The 25,976-nt window shown below is 42.5% G+C and overlaps 1 protein-coding gene across 1 annotated transcript in view; it reads right to left on the reverse strand.

The window, feature by feature from the left end:
* The window catches only part of LOC123520520 (PDF receptor-like), a 194,879-nt gene that overhangs the window by 90,151 nt on the left and 78,752 nt on the right, over positions 1 to 25,976 (reverse strand). Inside the window, exon 2 of the mRNA XM_045282844.1 lies at positions 8,463 to 8,600. Within this exon, the coding sequence (XP_045138779.1) occupies positions 8,463 to 8,595 (133 nt within the window). The 5' untranslated portion in view covers positions 8,596 to 8,600. The remainder of the gene's footprint in view (positions 1 to 8,462; positions 8,601 to 25,976) is intronic.

The following is a 25,976-nucleotide window of genomic DNA, read 5'->3' on the forward strand; positions in this document are numbered from 1 at the left end:
GGGAACTTGAGATAAAGTTGTGGAGAGAAAGATAGAAGCCATAACAAGGTAGTTTTGAGATCAAAAGTTTGTGCCAGACTCTATAAAAACTTTTTTATATGTAACGCGACAGCAAAAGTTTCACCGAAATCTCTAAAAGAGGATGACCAAGACTCAGTAAGGAAAGCCAGAAGATCACCACTAGAACAGCTTTGACGGAAGCCATATTGGCGATCAGATAATATATTGTGAAGTGACAAATATTTAAGAATCTTCTTATTAAGGAGAGATTGAAAACCTTTAGACAAGCAAGAGATTCAAGTTATAGGACAGTAGATTGAGGGATTAGAACGGTCACCCTTTTTAAGAACAGGTTGAATTTAGAAAAACTTCCAGCAAGAAGGAAAGGTAGAAGTCGATAGACAGAGTTTGAAGAGTTTGGCCAGCATGGAAGCACGCTTTTTGAGAACGATAGGAGGGACCCCATCAGGTCCATAAGCCTTCCGAAGGTTTAGGCCAGTGAGGGCATGGAAAACATCATTATGAAAAATTTTAATTGATGGCATGAAATAGTCAGAGGGACAACAAGGTCACAACTTCTCGATTTACATCCCGTACCTACTCACTGCTAGGTGAACAGGGGCTACACGTGAAAGGAGACACACCCAAATATCTCCACCCGGCCGGTGAATCGAACCCCGGTCCTCTGGCTTGTGAAGCCGGCGCTTTAACCATTGAGCTACCGGGCCGTGTGTGTGTGTGTGTGTGTTTATAGCCAAACGATCCACAATATGAAATCATTGGTCTAAGGGGAGTATTAGTTTTTTGAGTTTTAGGTAGGCCATATATGTGTGGACGTTTAGGATTAATTTGCATGAACATATTGGCATCGATATTTGAAACCTTATTTAGCAATTCTCTTACTCTGAGGTTGAACTGAATAGAGAGGCGCTGCAAAGGGGAGGATGTGAGCTTTTCGTATGTTGTAATATCACTTAACATTTCTTGCATTTTTTTCTTCGTAATTGTTCTTGTCCATAATCACAACAGTATTACTTTTGTCTGCTTTGGTTATTAGTAGGGATTTGTTTTTCTTTAGATTTTCTAAGGCAAGCCTGAATCTTTTAGGTATGGGATCATAAGAATTAAAATGATCTAAGAAACCATTGATAATAAAACCATTAAGACATGGCAAGTTAAATTTACCATTACACACGGACGAAACAAAATCAACAGCAATATCTTTACCTGCTTTCAGAGTGAAGGATAAACCCAATTGTAACACTTGTTTTTTTTTTATTTCTGATAACACATGTGATGACAAATTTAACACTGAGCCACTTAACCCACAATTGTTCCACTCACTAGCTTTGCACAAATCTTGAAGCACTCTATTAAGTCGTTCTCTGGTTGAATTCACTTCGAAGTTGCACTTGTTCCTCGTAGATTCTAGAGCACAATCCAACAGGTTGCCGTGTAGATTACTCCGTAGATATCGTAGGTTGCGTCGGAGGATCAGATAGATTTTATCAATTTCCCGCTTGAGTTGAGCGATGTGTTGAAGTACGGTAACCCGGGATAACTCCGGAAATGGAGTGGTCTTCCATCTGAAGAACGGCAGGAACGACTTCGGGATGACTTGTTCTTGAACACAGTCTTGCAGGAACTTCAGCTGCAGCTTTCTCTTCTTTACAGCAATAAGGTTTTTCTCATAGTGGCGAAAACAGGTGACCAGGGTCGGGAAATTCAGCATGAAGAAGGGGAAGAGGTGGCGTCTAATCGTGGGATCCATTATGGGAATGGAATATCACACTATCGTGAATATCAACTTGTCAGTAAACCCACAGTTGTAGACTTGAAGTATTTATTCTGGACGTTTCGAAGGCCACTGCCTTCATCTTCAGCAGTACAAGGTAGAATGAAAAATACAAGCGAACTGAACCAAGAGAAGGGGGAGGGACAGAGGATGAGAGTAACCAAAACAGACAAAAGTAATACTGTTGTGGTTATGGACAAGAACAATTACGAAGAAAAAATGCAAGAAATGTTAAGTTTGTGTGTGTGTGTGTGTGTGTGTGTGTGTGTGTGTGTGTGTGTGTGTGTGTGTGTGTGTGTGTGTGTGTGTGTCAGTTACCTGCTTGCTTCCTGCAGGTGAAGGTCTTCTAATCAAATTTGTCAGTCTGACGGCTGGCCGAATACTGGTGGCGCGCTCTCACTCGTAGGAAATCAGTATGGAATAGGACAATAACAACACATATCTACATACTTTTTAGTTCTTAGTACCTGGAATTCTTCGTCCCTTGCGAAATTTAACTAAACACATCTATATGATAACTAAGCACCTCTGCATCTGGAAGCACTTCAATAAAACCTCCTTATTCACATCGAAAAATACTAAAAAGTCGACAACTAATCCACCTTGTCTTTGTATGTGATTTAATGCAGCAGAGGTTCACGCCATAGGAGACAGAGAAAATGCTTAGTTGGTCTTCCCAATGTACCATCACGTGCCGCCAACCCATCCTTTCTATATTTGTATCTGCATTAGTGGAACATTTCTTCGTCTCTCTACTTGAAACTTCTGTTTTTGAATGTGACACCACGTAATCTAACCAACTTTGATTTAGAACGACAGTTGACATTTAGTTGTGAAATATCGAAATTTTATTTTACGCTTTGTCTCTTCAACTTGTGTTTACCCAGATGGCATGGTGGCCATTTTTTGCTTTTTGTTCTGTCCAAGTTGAATTTTCCTTTTAACCCTTTCTGTGTTTAATATTTTATCTTAATCATCTCTAGCTTTTATAACACTTTTGTTGTTATATTTTTCAAAAGAACTGAAATTTGAAAAATGACTATTAATCCGTTCTCTGCTACATGTACTAATATTCTTCTATAACATCTGGAGTCCTATCACTATTTTTGGGTGTTTGCTTCTGTGTAGGCTATCGTAAACGTTCTTGTGACGTATAAACGACAAGAATCCTCCCATGAGGAGAAATACAGAAAAGGAGAAAGTCTAAGTCTTTTTCTTGGCGACTCTACAACCATTTTTTTATTGATCTGAATGTTAATAAAGGATGACCGTGGTAATGAAAAGAACATCTGAATGCTTACTTTCTAGTCATCGCTTGTAGTATGATTCTTCTCTGACTATCTTATTTCACGAATAAAATATCACCACTTAGTGTAAAACTTATGTTGTCACTTAATACGTTTTTTTGAAAATTTGGAGAGTTTCTCACATTTTTAAACGTGTTACACCAACAGAGTTCATCTATGTAATATAATCGCAAACTCGTTTCACTATTTCTTTTTTTAATGCAAGATTCTTCTATTAACTAATTGTTGTTAGCTTAACATTTAGATGCTGACAACTACTTATGAATTTCATTAATCGAATTATCCCTAAAAGATGCAGCACAGCTTCACATCTGTTCATCATGCCTGCATCAGGACGCTTGCTACACAATCCCTTCTCATTTCCATTAGTAATTATCAATATGTAATGTATTCGTATACACGGAACGGTCTTGACTTGATAATATATTCTCAGAATATCAATATTACCATCTTTATAATCCTTTTAAAACTGTTGAATTTCAAGTAATTTTAAATTAAGATTAATTAATTTCAGGAGGAAGCAACTACATTTGAAAATAGCTGATAATTCCTTTCCAGTCGGATTTCAGATGTTTTTATTTACGAGTATAAATGTGCTGAGTTGCTGTCTTATTTCTTCTTAAGTCAGCTTCGGTAAAGTCAAACAGACTGGATCACAACCATCAGTCTCTCATCCCCTCTGAGGTGGCGAGGCTTTATACAGACATTTACTGTCTGTGTGTGGTGTAAGTGCCACCTCTTGTGTTTCGGGGCGCCTCCACACGTCACCTCTAAACACACTGGAGTTACAATGTCTTCCTCTTATCAGCTCCCTCAGTATCTTTAAGGTTACTGCTTTTTTCAGCCTCGTTAACTGCTCCTACGCTGTCCTTGCCGCACGAAACTAGCTATTCTCAGTTATCTCAAGGGTTTCCTACTACCTTCACTCCGTCAGGCTTTTGCTGATAAATTCCAGGACAGTTTGTCTTTAGTTTTCCCTTTTTTTTTCACAGCACAAGCCACCTTGGTAATTTGGATAACACTTTATAACAATGAAAAAAATGGAAATGAAAATATCATTTTCTAGGGGTATTTTGTGCATAGATCACGAATATAACATCCGTTTCTTTGTGCAATCCTCCAGTTTTTCATAATTTATAATTTACGAGATTTATCCAGATCTTCAGTCTGCCTTTTTTTTTATGCAGGAGAGAAGGCCAGCCAAGGGCAACACATTATTAAAAACAATTCCACTTGAGTGCTGGTTCTCTGAAAGATGAGTAAGGAGTTAGCGAAAATTAGGGAGCAAATGTATTGATAACTCCCTCATAAATGAAGTCATGTCAATAGGAAGTTAGAAATTCAGAAGCAGATAAGAAGTTTCAGAGTTTACCAGAAAAAACTATGAATGATTGAGAGTACTGGTTAACTCTTGCAGTAGAGAGTTGGACAGAATAGGGATGAAAGGAAGAAGAAAGCCTTGTGCAGCGAGGCCGCTACTCGCCCAGTTCGACATTCAGGTGATATTCCTGAACCACAGCCACCCTCTGAACTAGTGCGATAACACGAGCAACTCAGACGATTCAGTATCTCAAGATAAACCATATGTGGCACAGATTAAATCTGACAAGAAACCACACCTCCTCACCCAACCTGAACTCTATGATCTAGTTCGTGATCTAACACTTACTAAGTAACAGAGTGAACACCAGGCTTTAAGTCTGCAACAATGTCGTGATGCTCGAATCACAGTATTTAGTAGGCGTTCTGAATATCTACAGCAATTCTTCACTTTGGAAAACAACTCTACTTGTTGTAATAATATCAGGGGTCTATTCAATGCCCTTGAACTGACCTATGAATCAAATAGGGAGGTTATTCATATATGCATTGGATCTCTTTACAGCATAAAATCGGTTCTTTTGCACATTGGGAACACCATGCCTTCATTTCCAGTTGCTCACTCATTAGTTTTTAAGAGACATGAAAGAACCTTGCTTTTATTCTAGACCGCATAAGTTACAATGAGCACGAGTGGCTAATTTGTGTGGACTTGAAAGTAATAACCATACTTAATGGGTTACAAACTGGATACATCAAGTATATGTGCATCCTTTGCAAGTGGGACACGAGGGCCAGATCAGAACTTTATGTACGCTCAGAATGGCCACCTCAGGAAACTATGACGCCTGGGTGCCATAATGTCATTCATGAGCCACTATAGTTAAGAATAAAAATTTTGCCACCATTGCATATAAAACTCGTCCTAATGAAGCAATTTACCAAAGCACTGCAACATCAAAAGCCATATTTCCAATACCTCAAGGCGATCTTCCATAAAATAAATGATGGCAAGATTAAAAAGGACATATTCGTAGGACCTCAGATTCGTCAGCTCATAGAAGATGAAGACTTCGAGCAAACAATAGATGAAACAGAGCTAGTGGTCTGGCATGTATTCAAAGATGTATGCAAAGGACTTCTGGGAAAGTACCAAGAGTCCCAGCGAGATCGTATAGTGGAGAGCCTCATCAAATGCTATCAAGATCTCGGATGTAATGTCATTGAAGATACACTTTCTTCATTCTCATCTGTCCTTCTTCCCAGAGAATGCAGGAGATGTGAGTGGTGAACATGGTGAGAGGGTCCATCAAGATATAGCATCAATGGAGAACAGGTACAAGGGAAAATGGAGTCCTGCAATGCTGGCTGACTTTTGCTGGAATCTGAAGTGTGACACATCTGAGACGTCTTATTAAACGAAGACATAAATACTAGAATCTAGGTTAATACTTTACGTAACACTAACAAACATGGTGATTCATTACATTTTTTTAATCTAATTACAATGGACTCATTTAACCTGACTTTGGGAGCGAAATACATTTAGGGTATCGTGGAAATCGGTATTAATTGCGTAATTATGTGACGTGATGGAGAATAATTGTTATCAAATTCGGATTCAGCACACTCAACCTCATAATAAAATCCACATGAGAACTATATTTTCTTAATGTCCCTAAAATTTGTTGTACATTGTAATTGGTCAAACTTCTTTATCTTTCTTTTTATCTTCCTCTCTCATTCGATATTCTTTTTAGAGTTATTGACAAGCTATTTTTTTATTCATTTACCTTTGTGTGGGATTATGACTTGTACAATACTTGTAATAGATGGATGACATGTAATAATATTTTGTAATCACCCAACAAGTCTCGGTATTCGGTGTCTCAAGTTAAATGCCTGTCACCACTTCACGATTTAGAAAATGTATGGCTAGAATATGGAAAACGGTGGGGATACGCCCACCATACGTTAAATAAGTTATGGGTACGCGGTTCTATCGTTAGCGGCACGTTGAAGTACAGTGCTGTACCAAGATAAAGAGAATGGTTCTGTACGTTGTCGTCTTGTCGTACGAAGGGAGAGTCAAAACATTTCTGAGCATCAATAAGGCTCTTGATGTACTCCAGTATATGGCCAATAGGTTATGCATATGCTGGGGATACGTTAGAAATCGTAAGGCGACCGTTTTTATTTGTTCTCTAATCATTCCTCGCGCATTGTATTCATCAATATGATGGCCAGCGTACCCTGAACGCATTGCTGTCGTATTCATAACGCATACCAACGCACTGAACATGATGTCAATGAATGCAAAACGTATATAACGTGTTGGAAACGTACTCACCGTGTGAATACCGTGTTTGGGACGTTTTAGAGGGGTTGACCTATGAAAAAAAATCCTCTTTTTCAGAGGAAATCCCCATTTTGCATGTAGCATCCTTTGTGATGGGATGGAGTGTCCGGAAGTGCTAAGAAGAAAGTACCAGCCTGCTTTCCTGCAACATCAGTATGATCTTTTTTATGTAGGGAAGAGGGCCAGCCAAGGGAAAAAAAAAAAAGATGAAGAAAAGGCTCACTTGAGTGCTGGCTCTCTACAAAGAGGAAAAGCGCCAGCCAAAATTAGAGAGCAAATGCCTCGATACCTCCCTCTTAATAGGAGACAAGTCGTAGCGTTAGAGAATTGGACAGAATAGGGGTGAGAGGAAGAAGAAAGCCTTGTGCAGCGAGGCCGCAAGAGGAGGGGAGGCATGCAGTTAGGAAGATCAGTAGAACATTTACCATGAAAATAGCGATAAAAGATAGAAAGAGATGCAACATTTTTTTTCGGTGAGAAAGAGGCTGAAGACAGTCAGAGGAGGGAGTTGATGAAACGAAAAGCTTTTGATTCCACCTATCTAGTAAAACTGTGTGAGTGGAACCCCCCAAATATGCGAAGAGCACTTCATACAAGAACGAATAAGGCCCTTGTACAGTGTTAGCAGTTGGAGGGACGAGAAAAACTGGCGGAGACGCCTCAGAACGCCTAACTTCATAGAAGCTGTTTTAGCAAGATATGAGATGTGAAGTTTCCAGTTAAGATTATGAGTAAAGGACAAACTGAGGATATTCAGTGTGGAAGAGGAAGATAGTTGAGTGTCATTGAAGAAGAGGGTACAGTTGTCTGGAAAGTTGTGTTGAGTAGATAGATGGAGGAATTGAGTTTTTGAGGCACTGAAAACTGCTAGATTTTCTCTGCCCCAATCGAAAATCTTAAAAATATCAGAAATCAGGCGTTCTGTGGCGTCCCTGCGTGATCTGTTGACTTCCTATAGGGTTGATCGTCTCTGAAAGGACGTGGGAAGGTGGTATCATCAGCGTAGGAGTGGGTAGGGCAAGAAGTTTGGTTAAGGTCATTAATGAATAATAGAAAGAGAGTGGGCAGAACCCTGAGGAACACCACTATTAATAGATTTGGGAGAAGAATAGTAGCCGTCTACCACAGCAGCAATAGAACAGTCGGAAAGGACATTTGAGATAAAGTTGGAGAGAGATGGATAGAAACCGTAGGACCTACGTATGTCATAATTTGACACTGTATCAGCTGCAAAAACTAGAAGAAATACAGGTAGGTAGTAAATGTTATTTAGATATATGTATGTATTTTTTATGTATTGTTGTAAAACCCTCTGAATAGATGATTATTATTATTTTTACTTTATTGTTACGCATTTCGTCTTCACACGTTCCTCCATGTTGCGTAAGTTCACTATTTGTCTCCGTACGTTAAGTAATCATTTCATGTAAGTTCACAACATGTTATGGACACGTTCAGTCTGCTACTCCTACACTACCTAGTATACGATAGGCATACCCTCTGCATACGTAGAAAGCTGGCCGGAAAAAATCTTATCTTCTTATCTTGATTGCTTTTGGTAGGCCACCGTAGAAGTTTTTTTGATTTCAAGAATCTAAGAACTATTTACGTGGACATTGAAAGCAGTCATACAGAGATATCCAACAGACAAGGCATTACATACACTCACTGCATGACTCACCGTCGACGAAGGGTGTAGCGGCGGGCAGGTAGTAAGTCTCGCATTGCTCCTGGCTACCAAACATCCAAGGGGGCGGCGGCTCCCAGCTATAGTCACCTCTCATGGCCGACACGTTGTTGGCGGCCTCCTCCATATCTGCTGGAAAGACACGGGCATGTTAAGGAAAGCATGAATCCCAATGACAGTAGAACGAATTAGTGGCTAAGTAAACTAGACAACTTATAAATATATTCAGTGTGTGTGTGTGTGTGTGTGTGTGTGTGTGTGTGTGTGTGTGTGTGTGTGTGTGTGTGTGTTGCGTTTACAGACTCTCTCTCTCTCTCTCTCTCTCTCTCTCTCTCTCTCTCTCTCTCTCTCTCTCTCTCTCTCTCTCTCTCTCTCTCTCTCTCTCTCTCTCTCTCTCTCTCTCTCTCTCTCTCTCTCTCTCTCTCTCTATATCTATATATATATATATATATATATATATATATATATATATATATATATATATATATATATATATATCTATCTCGATATTTTTATCTGCATCTCCCAAAGTCTTGCTGGAATACATTACCAATTATGAAGAAAAAAAATATTACTGATCGTTAGTTTTCCACGTGAAGTTCTTTACAGAGGCCCCGTCCCTACCAACTAACTGGCTATAAGTCACTACTCATATAGGAAGTACTTGTTCGCATAGCTAATGCCTTGTAAGTGGAACATGGTGCATGGAAATAGTTGGTGATATTACAGTTTTGATTGGATTAATATGATCTCGGGTCTCTTTTTAACATGGAGAGAGAGAGAGAGAGAGAGAGAGAGAGTGTGTGTGTGTGTGTGTGTGTGTGTGTGAGAGAGAGAGAGAGAGAGAGAGAGAGAGATGTGTGTGTGTGTGTGTGTGTGTGTGTGTGTGTGCGTTTGTGTGTGTGAGAGAGAGAGAGAGAGAGAGAGAGAGAGAGAGAGTGTGTGTGTGTGTGTGTGTGTGTGTGTGTGTGTGTAATTCACTGTTTGATCTGCTGCAGTCTCTGACGAGACAGCCAGACGTTACCCTACGGAACGAGCTCAGAGCTCATTGTTTCCGATCTTCGGATAGGCCTGAGACCAGGCACACACCACACACCGGGACAACAAGGTCACAACTCCTCGATTTACATCCCGTACCTACTCACTGCTAGGTGAACAGAGGCTACACGTGAAAGGAGACACACCCAAATATCTCCACCCGGCCGGGGAATCGAACCCCGGTCATCTGGCTTGTGAAACCAGCGCCCTAACCACTGAGCTACCGGGCCGCGTGTGTGTGTGTGTGTGTGTGTGTGTGTGTGTGTGTGTGTGTAATAAATGTATGTAGTTTTGTGTGAAGGAGGAAAGTTGTCTTTAGAGGGTAGGGTTTGACTGACCCTTTGAAATGTGATAGACAAAGAGAGATGTTTAGCAGCTCACAAGTAGCTTTAATGATAAGTTCACCGCACCCTCTGAACTGGTCCAGACCAGAAGTGGTCCAGATTAGAACTAGTGCTATTAGACCTCGTTGGGAGTGTAATGTCATTACTGCTCACCTTCTAATGAACTTCAATAAACATATAGATACACGAGACTGGAGATGAACCACCAGGCAGGAAGAACAGAGAAAGAGCAAAGGGAATGTTTATAAATGTATATCAAGCAAGACATGAACATTGTGGTTGTAACAGAGAACGCAGAAGACAGTAGAATGTGAGTAGAGTCTGGTGTTCTTCTGTGGCGTCCCTAACAGGGTAAGACGCAAGAAGTTACAAGACCCAGGAAATTCAACAGTTTATCTACTTGTGCACGTTCGTTGAGTACCAAATGACGTGATTACCAGCTGACACTAATAGTTCGGTGATGGCCAGATTATCCTCACCAAAATGCATGAATCCTTATTGAATCTCAGTGAGGTGATGTTATAGTGAATGATCATCGTCGATAAGAATAACAACTTTGTCATCAACATAAAAAATCGTCTCTATAGCAGTTGCAACAACATAAACATAAGCAACGGTCCAACAGTAGCAAAATCAACAGCAACAGTGATTGCAACACCAGTAATCTTGTTTATTTTTCCCGTGTGCAGTTTTCAAATTAGATATTCACATCGCCAGAATAAGCTCAGTTGTCTGCCGTTGTGGTATATTTTTGAGAGAAACATTGAAACATTTGAAACATTTATTATACTTGCCATAATAACATATCCTTATACAGGGAAGTAATGTGTTTATAATTGGCAAGTAGCCTTTTTAAAGCAATGCTTTTTAGGCAAGAGAGAGAGAGAGAGAGAGAGAGAGAGAGAGAGAGAGAGAGAGAGAGAGAGAGAGAGAGAGAGAAGAGAAGAGAAGAGAAGAGAAGAGAAGAGAAGAAAGAAGGAGAGGAGTGAGTGAAGGAGAGAGAGAGAGAGAGAGAGAGAGAGAGAGAGAGAGAGAGAGAGGGGGGGGGGGGAGGAAGAGTGGTGTTTCGTGCGACACTTAACGATCGCGATGTTTATCCTCATTACCAACACATGGGCGTCCCGCCAAGCTTGCAGGACGCGGCCGCCGCCAGGCGCACACTCCACCTCGCCCTCCACACCTTCCCATGTGTGTTGCTGGAGTGTCTTGACTCTTAAGTTCGTGTTCTTGACATTTTCTTTCAAATGAAATGTTTTCAGAGACTATTTTTCAATGGATACAATTTATGAAGTTCTCAAGGGTGCTTTTTTCTCCTTTGATGGTGCAGAATCTTTATTTAATCTCTCAGTAGGATTATGAAAACGTTGTTAGAAATTCCGATTACTATCACCACAGTCTTAATAACTAGTCATGGTAAGAGGACAGAACATCTAAGATGAAAACCCTTTTTTAGTGTGCGCTGAATGAATAATCAGCGTTCCTCCAAAATCAACATATTTAAAGCCATAAAAGTGTGTATATACATAGTATGGTTGTCTTCATATGTAGTCCTATTGGTGCTACAATTGTATACTGTCATGGCTACTATTGTTTTACTACACACAAAACCACTGGAAAATTATTGCAGCAGTTAAGTAGCTGTCTTCGTTAAACTATTGTTGTGAATTTACGCATGATGAAAAAAAAAAAACACCTTGATTAACTCACAGCAATTAGTGATATTCCAATGAGTTTGCCTTTTTGCTTACCTGCGTCACTTCATTTTCCCTGCATCTTTATATCAGCGTCTTGTGTATTTCTTCTATTCTTTCTTTGCTCTATTCTCACCTTCCTTGTGCTCTCTCATCCTGCCTTTGTCCCCATATCACCATCCCTCTGTTCTCTCTTTCTTCTTACGTGTCCCTCTTATTCTTCGTTTTATCTCATCCTCTTCTTCCTTGTGCCATTTGGCCCAGTTCTATTTTTATTAAAGGAGGAAAGGTAGTGACAGGGAGCGCAGTGAATCACGTTAAAGGCGCACTAAACACCGCCCATCTCACCCAGACCTTTATACCACTTAGTGTCCCTCTCCCGCCTGACTTCCTTTTTTTCTCTTACCCTCATTGACTTCACCACAGGTTCCCACTAACAACATTCCTTGAGTCATGGCCGAAATTCTAGTAAACGTTACCTAGTGAAGTGGGTTAGTAGAATCTCAAAGCTCCATTACAGTTTTTCTCCTGGATTCAATTAAGGGTGCGCCCTATCCAGCATGCATACGTATAATTGATGGTGGGGTTGAAAGCTTTTGCGGCGGTTCCATTAGGCTGTTTGGAAGTTCTGACTTATTGCTTCAACCGTCTGTTTTTTTATCTCATTTTTCCTCCTGTTAAGTTATTTTGTGTCTGTCTGTGTTGTCTTTTCTTCTGATTAATTATATGTTCTTTTTGCCTCCCTGACAATGTATATAGTTTATTTGTCTGGTATGTACTTTCTTTATCTTTGTTTATTATTCACGGTCTGTTGCTGGTCAACCAGCCAGCCTTCCCCATTACGGAGCGAGCTCAAAGCTTAAAGACCGATTTTCGTGTAGGACTGAGACCACACTACACTCCACACACCGGGACAGCGAGGCAACAACCAAATTACATCCCGTGCCTACTTGCTGCTAGATGAACAAGGGTACACATTAAAAGGTTCTCCCATTTGCCTCGTCGCGCCCGGAAGGGAAACCCGGCTCTTCTCGGTTGTGAGCCGAGTTTGCTGTGTGGACCTTTTTTTTTTTTTTTTTTCTTTTGCATGTATGATGGTCTTTTCGTCTATTCCTGTATCTCTCTCTCTCTCTCTCTCTCTCTCTCTCTCTCTCTCTCTCTCTCTCTCTCTCTCTCTCTCTCTCTCTCTCTCTCTCTCTCTCTCTCTCTCTCTCTCTCTCTCTCTCTCTCTCTCTCTCTCTCTCTCTCTCTCTCTCTCTCTCTTTTTTTTTTTTTTTATTTAAACAAAACTTAATACAAAGGAACATGTACCCAAAGGCGCACTGTCGTGTGCTACCTATTCTAAGGGTACTACAATCTATTTCTCTACAATATTTACAAGACTTAAAAATAGATAATATACAAGATGGTCAGCATGTAAATGGAGCACTATTCGTTTCACTTCACTAGCACTATTCACGCACTGCACTACACTGAGTGTCACGTCACAAAGAGTGTCAGAGGAGTTGGCAGTGTCTGTCTCCACTTATGTGCCATCAGTTTGACACTGTGAGTGTTCATCTCCTGGACGTGAGGCACCGCGGCCGTGAACAAGTTCCACATCCTGGAGACGCGTCCTGCGAAGGTGCGTTGATGCTGACACCCGTGGGATCGCGGCACCTCTACGGCGTCACCACCATTGAGCACCGTTCTCGTGCTCCGTGCGGTGACTCTTAGAGGATGACGCAGCCCTGCCAGATGTGGCACTCTTTGCACCTGTGCCTTATGGAACACTACGATCGCCGCCACGTCTCTGCGGTGTTCCAGTGAATCAAGGGGACGCTCAGGCTCTGGGTGAGGTGGTAGTGCAGCATCTACTAGCCGTATGGCGCGGCGTTGGATGCTGTCCAGTCTCCTTCTGTGTGTGGCGGCACAGGACATCCAGGAGAGAGCTGCGTATTCAAGGTGGGGCCGCACCTGTGCCTTGTACAGCAGCAGTCTCCCTTCCTGTCGAGGAAACTGGCGATCCTTCTGAGAGCGGAGATCCTGTGAGAGGCTTTCTTGGCAATGGTTTTGACATGCCTGTCAAACCTCAGCCCTCGATCCACCTCCACTCCAAGTATCTTGACGTCATCTTGGAGTGGGGAGCAGCAGCGCCAAAGACAACTTTCCTGCCATTGCTGCCATGGCGGCTGGGGACCGAGAGACAACCATTGCTTGTGTCTTCTCCGGCGCGAATGTCACTTGCCAGCGAGCACCCCACTCCTTTATCACTCGTAGCTGCTGATTGATGGCCTCAGCAGCCCGCCCACTGTCCTGGCGTGGATAGGTATAGGAGAGGGTGCAGTCATCAGCATAGGCCATGACTCCTGGCAGTAGCTGGAGAAGATCATCCACGTAGATATTCCACAGGAGTGGGCCAAGAATTGAACCCTGTGGCACTGATGCCTCCACAGGCAGGGACTCAGATGTTTGCCCGTTGACAACCACCTTGAGGCTTCTGTCCTGCAGGTAATTTCCCAAGAGTCGTAGCAAGCCACCCTGGATGCCTTTAGCACGAAGCTTTTCTAGTAATCCGTTGTGCCATACTTTATCAAAAGCTCCTGCTATGTCCAAAGCAACCACTATAGTGTCCTTGCCGTCGTCGAGGGCGTCCTGCCAATGCCTGGTGAGAAGCATCATTAGGTCGGAGGTTGACCTTCCAGGTCTGAACCCAAACTGTTGGTCTGAGAGGAGGGCATTGTCCTTGAGATGGCTACACACCACCTCTGCCACGACCCTCTCAAACACTTTACCCACCACTGACAACAGGGATATGGGTCTGTAGTTTTTTGGGTCCGTCCTGGAGCTTTTTGTGTGCAGGAACTACTCGAGCCTCCTTCCACACTGAAGGCCAGACGTTTTCCCGTACACAAGTTGTGAAGACTTGGGTGAGAGGGGCAGCCAGTTCCTGGGAGCATCGCTTCAGCAGGTGCGGGCTGATGTCATCAGGGCCGGTGGCTTTCTGTGTGTCCAGCCCCCGCAATAATCGCTTCACCTGCTGATGCGTCACCTCCACCATGGTGACAGTCTTCTCACATTGCTGGACCAGCTGAGGCGGTGGCTGCTGTGGATTCCCGACCTTCATTTTTCCAGCAAACAAGGAAGCCAGCAACTGTGCCCTCTCCTTACTGCTGGTGGCGACAGTACCGTCCTGCTTGCTGAGGGGAGGGATGGATTCTTGGTGGCCAGTTCCTTGTTTGTCCTTAACAAGAGACCACCAAGTTTTGTTTCCTACGCCAGTGCCACACAGTTTCCGGCGCAGGCTTTCCTCCCACTTTTTTAAGGCCCACTTGCTGGTTACCACCATCCTCCTGCATGCAGCCCTGTGCAGGTCCTTGTTGCGCCGAGTCGGGTTCCTCTCAGGCAGCATACTTTGCCTCGGCAGCAACACGGCAACGGTAGCCAAACCATGGCTGATCTCTCTCTCTCTCTCTCTCTCTCTCTCTCTCTCTCTCTCTCTCTCTCTCTCTCTCTCTCTCTCTCTCTCTCTCTCTCTCTCTCTCTCTCTCTCTCTCTCTCTCTCTCTCTCTCTCTCTCTCTCTCTCTCTCTCTCTCTCTCTCTCTCTCTCTCTCTCTCTCTCTCTCTCTCTCTCTCTCTCTCTCTCTCTCTCTCTCTCTCTCTTTTTTTTTTTTTTATTTAAACAAAACTTTATACAAAGGAACATGTACCCAAAGGCGCACTGTCGTGTGCTACCTATTCTAAGGGTACTACAATCTATTTCTCTACAATATTTACAAGACTTAAAATAGATAATATACAAGATGGTCAGCATGTAAATGGAGCACTATTCGTTTCACTTCACTAGCACTATTCACGCACTGCACTACACTGAGTGTCACGTCACAAAGAGTGTCAGAGGAGTTGGCAGTGTCTGTCTCCACTTATGTGCCATCAGTTTGACACTGTGTGTGTTCATCTCCTGGACGTGAGGCACCGCGGCCGTGAACAAGTTCCACATCCTGGAGACGCGTCCTGCGAAGGTGCGTTGATGCTGACACCCGTGGGATCGCGGCACCTCTACGGCGTCACCACCATTGAGCACCGTTCTCGTGCTCCGTGCGGTGACTCTTAGAGGATGACGCAGCCCTGCCAGATGTGGCACTCTTTGCACCTGTGCCTTATGGAACACTACGATCGCCGCCACGTCTCTGCGGTGTTCCAGTGAATCAAGGGGACGCTCAGGCTCTGGGTGAGGTGGTAGTGCAGCATCTACTAGCCGTATGGCGCGGCGTTGGATGCTGTCCAGTCTCCTTCTGTGTGTGGCGGCACAGGACATCCAGGAGAGAGCTGCGTATTCAAGGTGGGGCCGCACCTGTGCCTTGTACAGCAGCAGTCTCCCTTCCTGTCGAGGAAACTGGCGATCCTTCTGAGAGCGGAGATCCTGTGAGAGGCTTTCTTGGCAATGGTTTTGACATGCCTGTCAAACCTCAGCCCTCGATCCACCTCCACTCCAAGTATCTTGACGTCATCTTGGAGTGGGAGAGCAGCAGCGCCAAAAGACAACTTTCCTGCCATTGCTGCCATGGCGGCTGGGGACCGAGAGACAACCATTGCTTGTGTCTTCTCCGGCGCGAATGTCACTTGCCAGCGAGCACCCCACTCCTTTATCACTCGTAGCTGCTGATTGATGGCCTCAGCAGCCCGCCCACTGTCCTGGCGTGGATAGGTATAGGAGAGGGTGCAGTCATCAGCATAGGCCATGACTCCTGGCAGTAGCTGGAGAAGATCATCCACGTAGATATTCCACAGGAGTGGGCCAAGAATTGAACCCTGTGGCACTGATGCCTCCACAGGCAGGGACTCAGATGTTTGCCCGTTGACAACCACCTTGAGGCTTCTGTCCTGCAGGTAATTTCCCAAGAGTCGTAGCAAGCCACCCTGGATGCCTTTAGCACGAAGCTTTTCTAGTAATCCGTTGTGCCATACTTTATCAAAAGCTCCTGCTATGTCCAAAGCAACCACTATAGTGTCCTTGCCGTCGTCGAGGGCGTCCTGCCAATGCCTGGTGAGAAGCATCATTAGGTCGGAGGTTGACCTTCCAGGTCTGAACCCAAACTGTTGGTCTGAGAGGAGGGCATTGTCCTTGAGATGGCTACACACCACCTCTGCCACGACCCTCTCAAACACTTTACCCACCACTGACAACAGGGATATGGGTCTGTAGTTTTTTGGGTCCGTCCTGGAGCTTTTTGTGTACAGGAACTACTCGAGCCTCCTTCCACACTGAAGGCCAGACGTTTTCCCGTACACAAGTTGTGAAGACTTGGGTGAGAGGGGCAGCCAGTTCCTGGGAGCATCGCTTCAGCAGGTGCGGGCTGATGTCATCAGGGCCGGTGGCTTTCTGTGTGTCCAGCCCCCGCAATAATCGCTTCACCTGCTGATGCGTCACCTCCACCATGGTGACAGTCTTCTCACATTGCTGGACCAGCTGAGGCGGTGGCTGCTGTGGATTCCCGACCTTCATTTTTCCAGCAAACAAGGAAGCCAGCAACTGTGCCCTCTCCTTACTGCTGGTGGCGACAGTACCGTCCTGCTTGCTGAGGGGAGGGATGGATTCTTGGTGGCCAGTTCCTTGTTTGTCCTTAACAAGAGACCACCAAGTTTTGTTTCCTACGCCAGTGCCACACAGTTTCCGGCGCAGGCTTTCCTCCCACTTTTTTAAGGCCCACTTGCTGGTTACCACCATCCTCCTGCATGCAGCCCTGTGCAGGTCCTTGTTGCGCCGAGTCGGGTTCCTCTTGTAGCGGAGCCAGGCAGCATACTTTGCCTCGGCAGCAACACGGCAACGGTAGCCAAACCATGGCTCTCTCTCTCTCTCTCTCTCTCTCTCTCTCTCTCTCTCTCTCTCTCTCTCTCTCTCTCTCTCTCTCTCTCTCTCTCTCTCTCTCTCTCTCTCTCTCTCTCTCTCTCTCTCTCTCTCTCTCTCTCTCTCTCTCTCTCTCTCTCTCTCTCTCTCTCTCTCTCTCTCTCTCTCTCTCTCTCTCTCTCTCTCTCTCTCTCATTTGATCTCCATAATCCTGTGTGCTCTTCCTGCACAAGTCATCTCGTGTTTGTTCCTTTGGCTGATGTTTACTCATCTGCTTGTTTGTCCCTACACTTGTGTGTGCGTGTGTGTGTGTGTGTGTGTGTGTGTGTGTGTGTGTGTGTGTGTGTGTGTGTGTGTGTGTGTGTGTGTGTGTGTGTGTATATATATATATATATATATATATATATATATATATATATATATATATATATATATATATATATATATATAATAGAATATTTCGATTTATTTGAAATGGAAGGTAGTACAGAGTTGAATGTTCTGTGTATTATCCTACCTATACATACTTATACTAGCATTCATACATCTTAAGTCTACACAACCCCTATGGTGGCATCTGACATATGATGCGTGGCGGATAGTGCCAGATAACCGAGTGACCTAGGCCAGGGGTGGTCAGGATATCCCGTGTGTATTTGTTTGTTTGGAGTTTGTTTCTTCTACCCAGTGGCGGGTCACAACATCCTAGTTATACTAGGTACCCAATCACTGATAAGTAAACAGGGTTCACACACTTGAAGAGAAGCCTTTTCCATATGACCTCTGACCTGTCCCGGCAGTCGAACCCAGGCTTTCTCGATTGTGAGTTGAGCTTGCTACCATTACACCAGCAGGTGTGTGTGTGTGTGTGTGTGTGTGTGTGTGTGTGTGTGTGTGTGTGTGTGTGTGTGTGTGTGTGTGTGTGTTTGATCTGCTGCAGTCTCTGACGAGACAGCCAGACGTTATCCTACGGAACGAGCTCAGAGATCATTATTTCCGATCTTCGGATAGGCCTGAGACCAGGCACACACCACACACCGGGTCAACAAGGTCACAACTCCTCGATTTACATCCCGTATCTACTCACTGCTAGGTGAACAGGGGCTACACGTGAAAGGAGACACACCCAAATATCTCCACCCGGCCGGGGAATCGAACCCCGGTCCCCTGGCTTGTGTGTGTGTGTGTGTGTGTGTGTGTGTGTGTGTGTGTGTGTGTGTGTGTGTGTGTGTGTGTGTGTGTAAGAAAGTGGAAATAAAATTATTTCCTCTAAAAACAATATTATTTTCTCTATATCAAACTTTGGGGTCATCACACCACCCTTCCGCGTCACGTGCAGTGTTCCCAGCCACACCTGCGCAAGAGTCATTTTGCTCGTCAATCGCAATCGTGTGCGGTATATTTCTTCTCTTTATTCTTTTGCAGTGGAAAATGAAAATGATAGTTAGGTTTTATAAATCTTAAAATGGATATCTCGAACAAACAGTGAGCAAGTTTGAAGATAGAGCCCCAGGTGTTAAGATCACCTCCCTTTACATCTATGGCTATTAGTGAAAACTCAGATCATTGTTGTTGGAAGCGTCACGATTTGTTTTAACATGCATTCTGAGACAATGCAGAATACCGTGGAATACATAGTGGAGGACAGCGATGTAATTTCGGAAACAATAATGCGATGTGTACACGAATAATATATCCAATGTTAGCTCTGCTTACAAACACATAATGGCCTCAGGTTTCTGACAAATATCATTAATTGTTAGTTGCTGTGAGTTGTTTGGGAGTAATGGTTTCCCAGGAGCGAGAAAACTTGCTCACCTATTAGTGAGATGGACTGCTCGCAGTGGAAGGAGAAAGCCTTAGCTGTAAATGCTCGTGTATTGTGCGAGCAGGCACTGGAGTATTCTAGGGTCAGGTGTGCAGCATTCAGATTGCCTTCGCCAAGAGCAGGATCCGTGGACTGCTGATTTTGTGACTGACGGACGAGATAATAGTTGAGAAGATCGCAGCTTTATATATTCAGTAGCAAGTGTGGCATTACTGATGTGATTTCATCGATATACAATTGTGAATTGTTTTTATTATATATATTTGGCTGGTTGCTGTTGTGTGTTTATACATGTATGTATACATACCTTTACCTTGATATTATATATATATATATATATATATATATATATATATATATATATATATATATATATATATATATATATATATATATATATATATATCGAGAGCTTAACAAATGTTCACATTTTCCCTCCACTGACAAGAGGCCTTTCTGAGTCGCAACTTAGTTGCAGGATTGAATGATAACCTGCGGTGGCTGCTGAGACCATCGGAAGGGATTTTGTCATACACAGTATGTACAATATCTGGGAGGCTTTCATTTCCCGATACAATTCTGGTAATTCTCTTTTTACTACTTTTGTTTCCTGGTTTGTGTATTGTTACCAGGCAGTGATGGATATGGACGTCCAGGCAGGGAACATCTTAAATGGAGTGATGGAAGCAAGGGTTGATGGTTGATGATGTTAAAGGAGATCACGGGGGTGGTGTACAAAGGAAACAGATTGCTTTTCTGTTCGCTGATGAGATTCTATTGATAACAATGTATGAACGGGATTAAGAAAAAAATCATATTGACAATAAAAGCAGAAAGCTGGAATTGAGAGTGGACAATTTCGAAGATGGATTATGAGAGAAAAGATGAAGATATTAATTTTGCTCATTCACAGTGAGTGATGAATGAATGTTCTGAAGACTGCCGTGCATATGAATGGCAAATACTATATAAAGAGACTTCAAATATCTTGTCTCCACCTTCAAGATTGGAAGTATGGAGGGAAAGTCAAAGAAGCAAGGGATACAGAAAAAAATGGAGGTGGAACCAGTACGGCAAATGATATGAGACGGGAACAAAGAATAAGGGATCAATAAAGGCACCTCGCCAATGCACTCTTATTAACACTTATAAACGAAATGGATCCGAATTGGAACCAAAAGTCAAGAGGAGTTGGAATCAAAAAGGAAAAAAAATCTGTGTAAAAGGAAGGCAAATTGTCGAAAAAAAAAAAGATGTACATATACAGAAAATTTGTTTAAATAAAGAAGGTATAGAATAATATACCAGATGAAAAAGAACCCAGTGTCCTAAAATTAATACCCAAAATGTATGTGAGGAGAATGGATTGAAGGTTGAAGCTGTAAATGACTGAGATCAAGAAATGCATCGTCTTCAGAAGTGGTGAGATAGAGATTACGAGGAAATCCTTGGAGGAATATATCCTACCAATTTTTGAAGACGGATATTGTGGAGAGAGAGAGAGAGAGAGAGAGAGAGAGAGAGATTAGAACAATTAAACACTATTCTGCCTTCGTTACATTGCACGAATAAATCTAATGAAATGTTAAATAGACATTCAAATTTAACTCTTATAGACGGTTGCATAATTGTGCATGCCATCCTTTTATACAGTAAGTGTGGTCATAGTAGTAATGATAATATCATATGAGAAAGGTTGATGGACAGCAACGTGAAAGAAGACAACTAACCGGGTTTTCATGCGGTTTCTTTCAACATTTTTTTTCTATGCAAGAGGGAATAATTGGTCAAGGACAACATAAAACGGAAAAAAAGGGCCACTTAGTCGTCTGTCTCCTTGCATATCCGAAAGAGTTAGCCAAAAGAGAGGGATAAATGTCTTGATAACTCCCTCTTAAAGCAAGTCACGTCAATAGGAAGTTGGAAATTCAGAAGCAGGTAGGGAGTTTCAGATTTTACCAGAGAAAGGTATGAATGATTGAAAGTACTGGTTAACCCTTGCATTAGAAAATTGGACAGAGTAGGGATGTGAAGAAGAAGAAAGCCTTTTGCAGTGATGCCACAGGAGAATGGGAGGTATGCAGTTAACAAGATCAGAAGAGCAGTTAGCATGAAAATGGCGGTAGAAGATAACAAGAGATGCAATCTTTCAGCGGTGAGAAAGAAGTTGAAGACAGTCAGTCAGAGGAGAGGAGTTTATAAGACGAAAAGTTTTTGATTCCAACCTATTTAATAAAGCTGTGTGAGTGAACCCTCCTCCCCCCAATACATGCGAAGAATACTTCATACATTGACGAATAAGGCCTTTATATAGAAGTAGCAGTTGAGGGGGGGTGAGAAAAAGTGGTGAAGACGCCTCAGAACGATTACTTTTATAGAATCTGTTTTAGCAAGAGATGAAATGTGAAGTTTCCAGTTTAGATTATAAGTAAAGAACAGACTGAGGATATTCAGTGTGGAAGAGGGAAACAGTTGAGTGTCATTGAAGAAGAGGAAGATAGTTGTCTGGAAGGTTGTGTCGAGTTGATAGATGGAGGAATTGAGTTTTTGAGCCACTGAACACTACTAAGTTTATTCTATCCCATTCAGGCTTTCAGTGGCTTACTTGCAAAAACTGTTAACTTCCAGAAGGAGAATGCTGCAGAAATCTTGCCAAACTGTCACTACACTGTTCAAAGCACCTGTATTTTTTTTTTTTACTTGATGCATTATTTCTGTCAAACTATCACTCATGAAATCCCACTATTTTTTCCATACGTAGTGCAGAATCCTTGTCAGATTAACATTGTGATAGTAAAGAACATTTTTAATATACAATGCAGAATTCTTGTTAAAATATTGGAACCATTAAGAAAACATCCATGAAAGTGCCACTCACTCCAACCACAGACTGATAAGAGAGATGTAGACAGGATGCTGATTCTTTGCAGTGTCTCGACTACAACAACATGCTGGTGACTGACACGTGATAAAGAAGAGCAATTCTATATGACAACGATTCATGTCGATTTGCGTCGTAGAATCTCATAGAATATCCTTTCATGATGCGATGCTTTCAACGCGAATTAGAATTCAGTAAGCTACAGCTATATTTCAGGGCAAACTTATCTATAACTTCACTTGTTTTCTCTTTTGTTTTACTGTGTATATTCTTTTAACTAATCATTCGTTAGATTATGTGCAAACAGAGAGAGAGAGAGAGAGAGAGAGAGAGAGAGAGAGAGAGAGAGAGAGAGAGAGAGAGAGAGAGAGAGAGAGAGAGAGAGAGAGAGAGAGAGAGAGAGAGAGAGAGAGACCATGCCAAGATGAAAGAGCCACAAAGATGAAAAAGTAGGGAGGGAACATAAGATGGAGAGGCTTCGTGTTACATGGAAAAAAAAAAAAAAAAAAAAAAAAATATATATATATATATATATATATATATATATATATATAGAGAGAGAGAGAGAGAGAGAGAGAGAGAGAGAGAGAGAGAGAGAGAGAGAGAGTTGTGGTGGACGTGGAATGGCGAGAGGAGAAGAGATGTTACGTGTCGAGTCTAACGAGCAAGAAGATAAATAATGACGGAAATGATACAGAAACTTCAGACGATTCTGAGACAAACTCGATAGACGGAAACAGGAAAATGGGTAAGTAAAAAGAGAAAAGTTGAACAAGGAAGGCGAAAGGGGAGTAAGAAGATCTGACAGGTAATAACGGAGAGGGTAGTTAATGAGAGTCTGGTTGCTGGAACATATGGGAATAATGAGAGAGGGCTATTGAAAAGAAAGAGAGGAAGAAATAATTAGTCTTATCGATCAGGGATTTTTCTTTGTACGGTGATTCTCTCTCTCTCTCTCTCTCTCTCTCTCTCTCTCTCTCTCTCTCTCTCTCTCTCTCTCTCTCTCTCTCTCTCTCTCTCTCTCAGCATAATCTCCTGACAAGCCACTGCCCTCCCTCCTCGCGCCGCTGCACTGCACTTGTTGGGTCTCTTTGTCTTAATATAATATCCACCTTCCTTCTTAGAGCACTCCATTATGAACTTAGTAGTTTTTTCCTCAAAGCGCTTTTGTGTGATCCAGCTGAACCGCACCATTTTTTCACACTTCATTATCACATTTCCGAGACTTCTTTATTCATTGCCTGCAGGGAAGAGCCACAGTCACCAGTTCTGGGTCTCCTGGTTCATCTCTGTGTACTGACCCACATCTATATTTCCCCATACAAAACTGAGTAGTGTGACCTATTCTTGTGATTCTTGTGATTCGATTCTCTCTCTCTCTCTCTCTCTCTCTCTCTCTCTCTCTCTCTCTCTCTCTCTCTCTCTCTCTCTCTCTCTCTCTCTCTCTCTCTCTCTCTCTCTCTCTCTCTCTCTCTCTCTCTCTCTCTCTCTCTCTCTCTCTCTCTCTCTCTCTCTCTCTGTGTACTCACATTACATTCTACATTATCATAAGGGAATAGAGGAAGGAGGAGACAATAGACACTTGCTGCAACAATAATCACTCTTAGTGAGGTCTAATATTAGCATTGGTTCACGGGTGCTGCAAACGTATCATTAAAGCCAGTTATAATCCCACGGAACTTTTAGCTTTGTGTATCACGACACATGGGGTTACCAGGTAGTCACAGCCTGCTGTCTCAAGACGACTCTCTTCCTTCGCACAAAAGGACACCATCAGTCACTCTGTAACTAAATTTATCTGTGCTGTCTTCCTTTCACTTAACTCTTCTGACTGTAAGAAATTATTTGACTAAACCTCCAAAAGGGAGCACATTCTGTCTCCCTTTCCTTTTTTCCTGGTGACTTCAATGTTCACCACAAGCTTTGGTTTTCCTCTCCCTTCACTGTACATCCTGGTGAACTAGCCTTCAACTTAGCTATCCTCCATGACCGAGAGCAACAGGGGCAACACCCTACTCGTATTCCTGACCGTCTTGGAGATACGCCTTACATTCTTCATCTTTTCCTTACCTCTAATCCTCCTGCTTATACTGTTACCCTATCTTCTCCGATGGGATCCACCGATCGCAATCTCATATTTGTATCATATCCTATCGCTCCAATCCCTTCCCAAATCACCCAAAGCGTTTTGTCTTTGCCAGTTGGGGAAACCTGAGAAGGTATTATGCTGATTTGGGTATGTACTGCTTCCTTGTCGGAGACCCATCTCTTTGTGCTAAACGCATAACAGAGGTGATAGTGTCTGGCATGGAGGCGTACATCCATCATTCTTTCTCTCATCCTCAACTTTCTAAACCTTGGTTTAACATAACCTGTTCTCGTGCTATACATGATTGAGAGTTTGCCCACAAGAGGTTCTTGAACCTTCCATCACCTGAATCTTAGGCACTTTATATTTTTACCCAGAATCATACCGAGCCTGGTCACCAATTTGCCAAACTTGTTAAAATGATTCAGAATCCAACTCCTCTCGAAACTTCTGGCATCTGTCCAAAAACATCTCCAATAACTTGACATTTCACATGCATGGGATATTCCAACCATACTGCTTTATTAGATGTGGTTGTAATCAAAAGCTTTCCTCCTTATCAACTCTACTCCTCTAACTGGCTGTCTTTAGCCTCTTTCTCACCACTAAAATGTTGCATCTCTTGCTATATTTTACCACTATTTTCATGGCAACTGCTCTTCTGATCTTGCTGGTTGCATCCTGCTGCACAAAACTTCTTTCTCTTACCTTTATTCTGTCACCTCTAACGCAAGAGTTAACCAGTTCTCTTTGTCATTTATTTTACCTCTAGTAAACTCTAGAACTCACTGCATGCTTCTATATTTCCACCTACTTATAACCTTAAACTCTTTTCAGAGGAAGGTTTCAAGATATTTATTCCATTCTTTTGATGTAGTTCGGGTACCGGCACCTCAGTGGGCTTTTTAATTGTAGTTTTTGTTGCCCTTAGCTGATTTTCCCTTCTTATGTATGTTCAAAATCCGCCAATGCAAATATCGAGAGAAAATAACGATTTTCTGGTTTTTTTTTTTTTTTTTCTTTTTCAAGTAAATGTGTGATAGCCTTTTTTTGGCTTTACTGAAGAAGTGATAAGTACCTGTCGAAGGAATTTTTAATAGAAATCTAGCAGTAGAGTTACGTCAGGATCCACGAAACTGTTGTAAGCGCTGTCGTGAACCTCACAACCCTGCCCTGCTTGTCGTAGTGGGCAAATCTGAGTCACTGTTTTGGAGATTAGCATCCGCAAAATTGGAAATGTAGTCGATGCCTCATTACTGATATTACAAGTTAAGAGGTGAAAGTTTCCGCCTGAGCGATATTCCAAACACTGCTGATTGCTAAAGTTTGGCAATGCGGAATGATGAATTAAGGACACAACAGTGAGAAACATCAATGTAATACTGTCACCTGACGTAATCGAAGTTATTTATATTATCATGGACATTCGTAGAACACTTAAATCATACAAATGCAGTATCTCATTATAATACTGAAAAGGTGCGTGTGACCTTATATCTTATATATAGGATGAACACCTTGCAATCTTATCGTAGAGAGAGACACCAGTTACAAGAGGTAAATGATAAAAGAAAGCAAGCAAATATTCAAAAAGTCCTCTTCCTCGTACGAATATGAGCACTATCACAGGTCTGAATTATGCAAACGCCTGCAAGTCTCTGGTTGTTTATTCAGAGGAGAGGAGTATTCTCCTGGGTCTAAACTGAAATATCTGGATAATTATGTTAGGGGCTCAGCCATGTATTATATTAAATGCTCGTAGTTTTCTTCACTTTTTTTCGTGCTATTTATTTGTGGCACTTACATTAC

This window comes from Portunus trituberculatus, chromosome 47 (genome assembly GCF_017591435.1).
Source record: "Portunus trituberculatus isolate SZX2019 chromosome 47, ASM1759143v1, whole genome shotgun sequence".
Taxonomy (NCBI): domain Eukaryota; kingdom Metazoa; phylum Arthropoda; class Malacostraca; order Decapoda; family Portunidae; genus Portunus; species Portunus trituberculatus.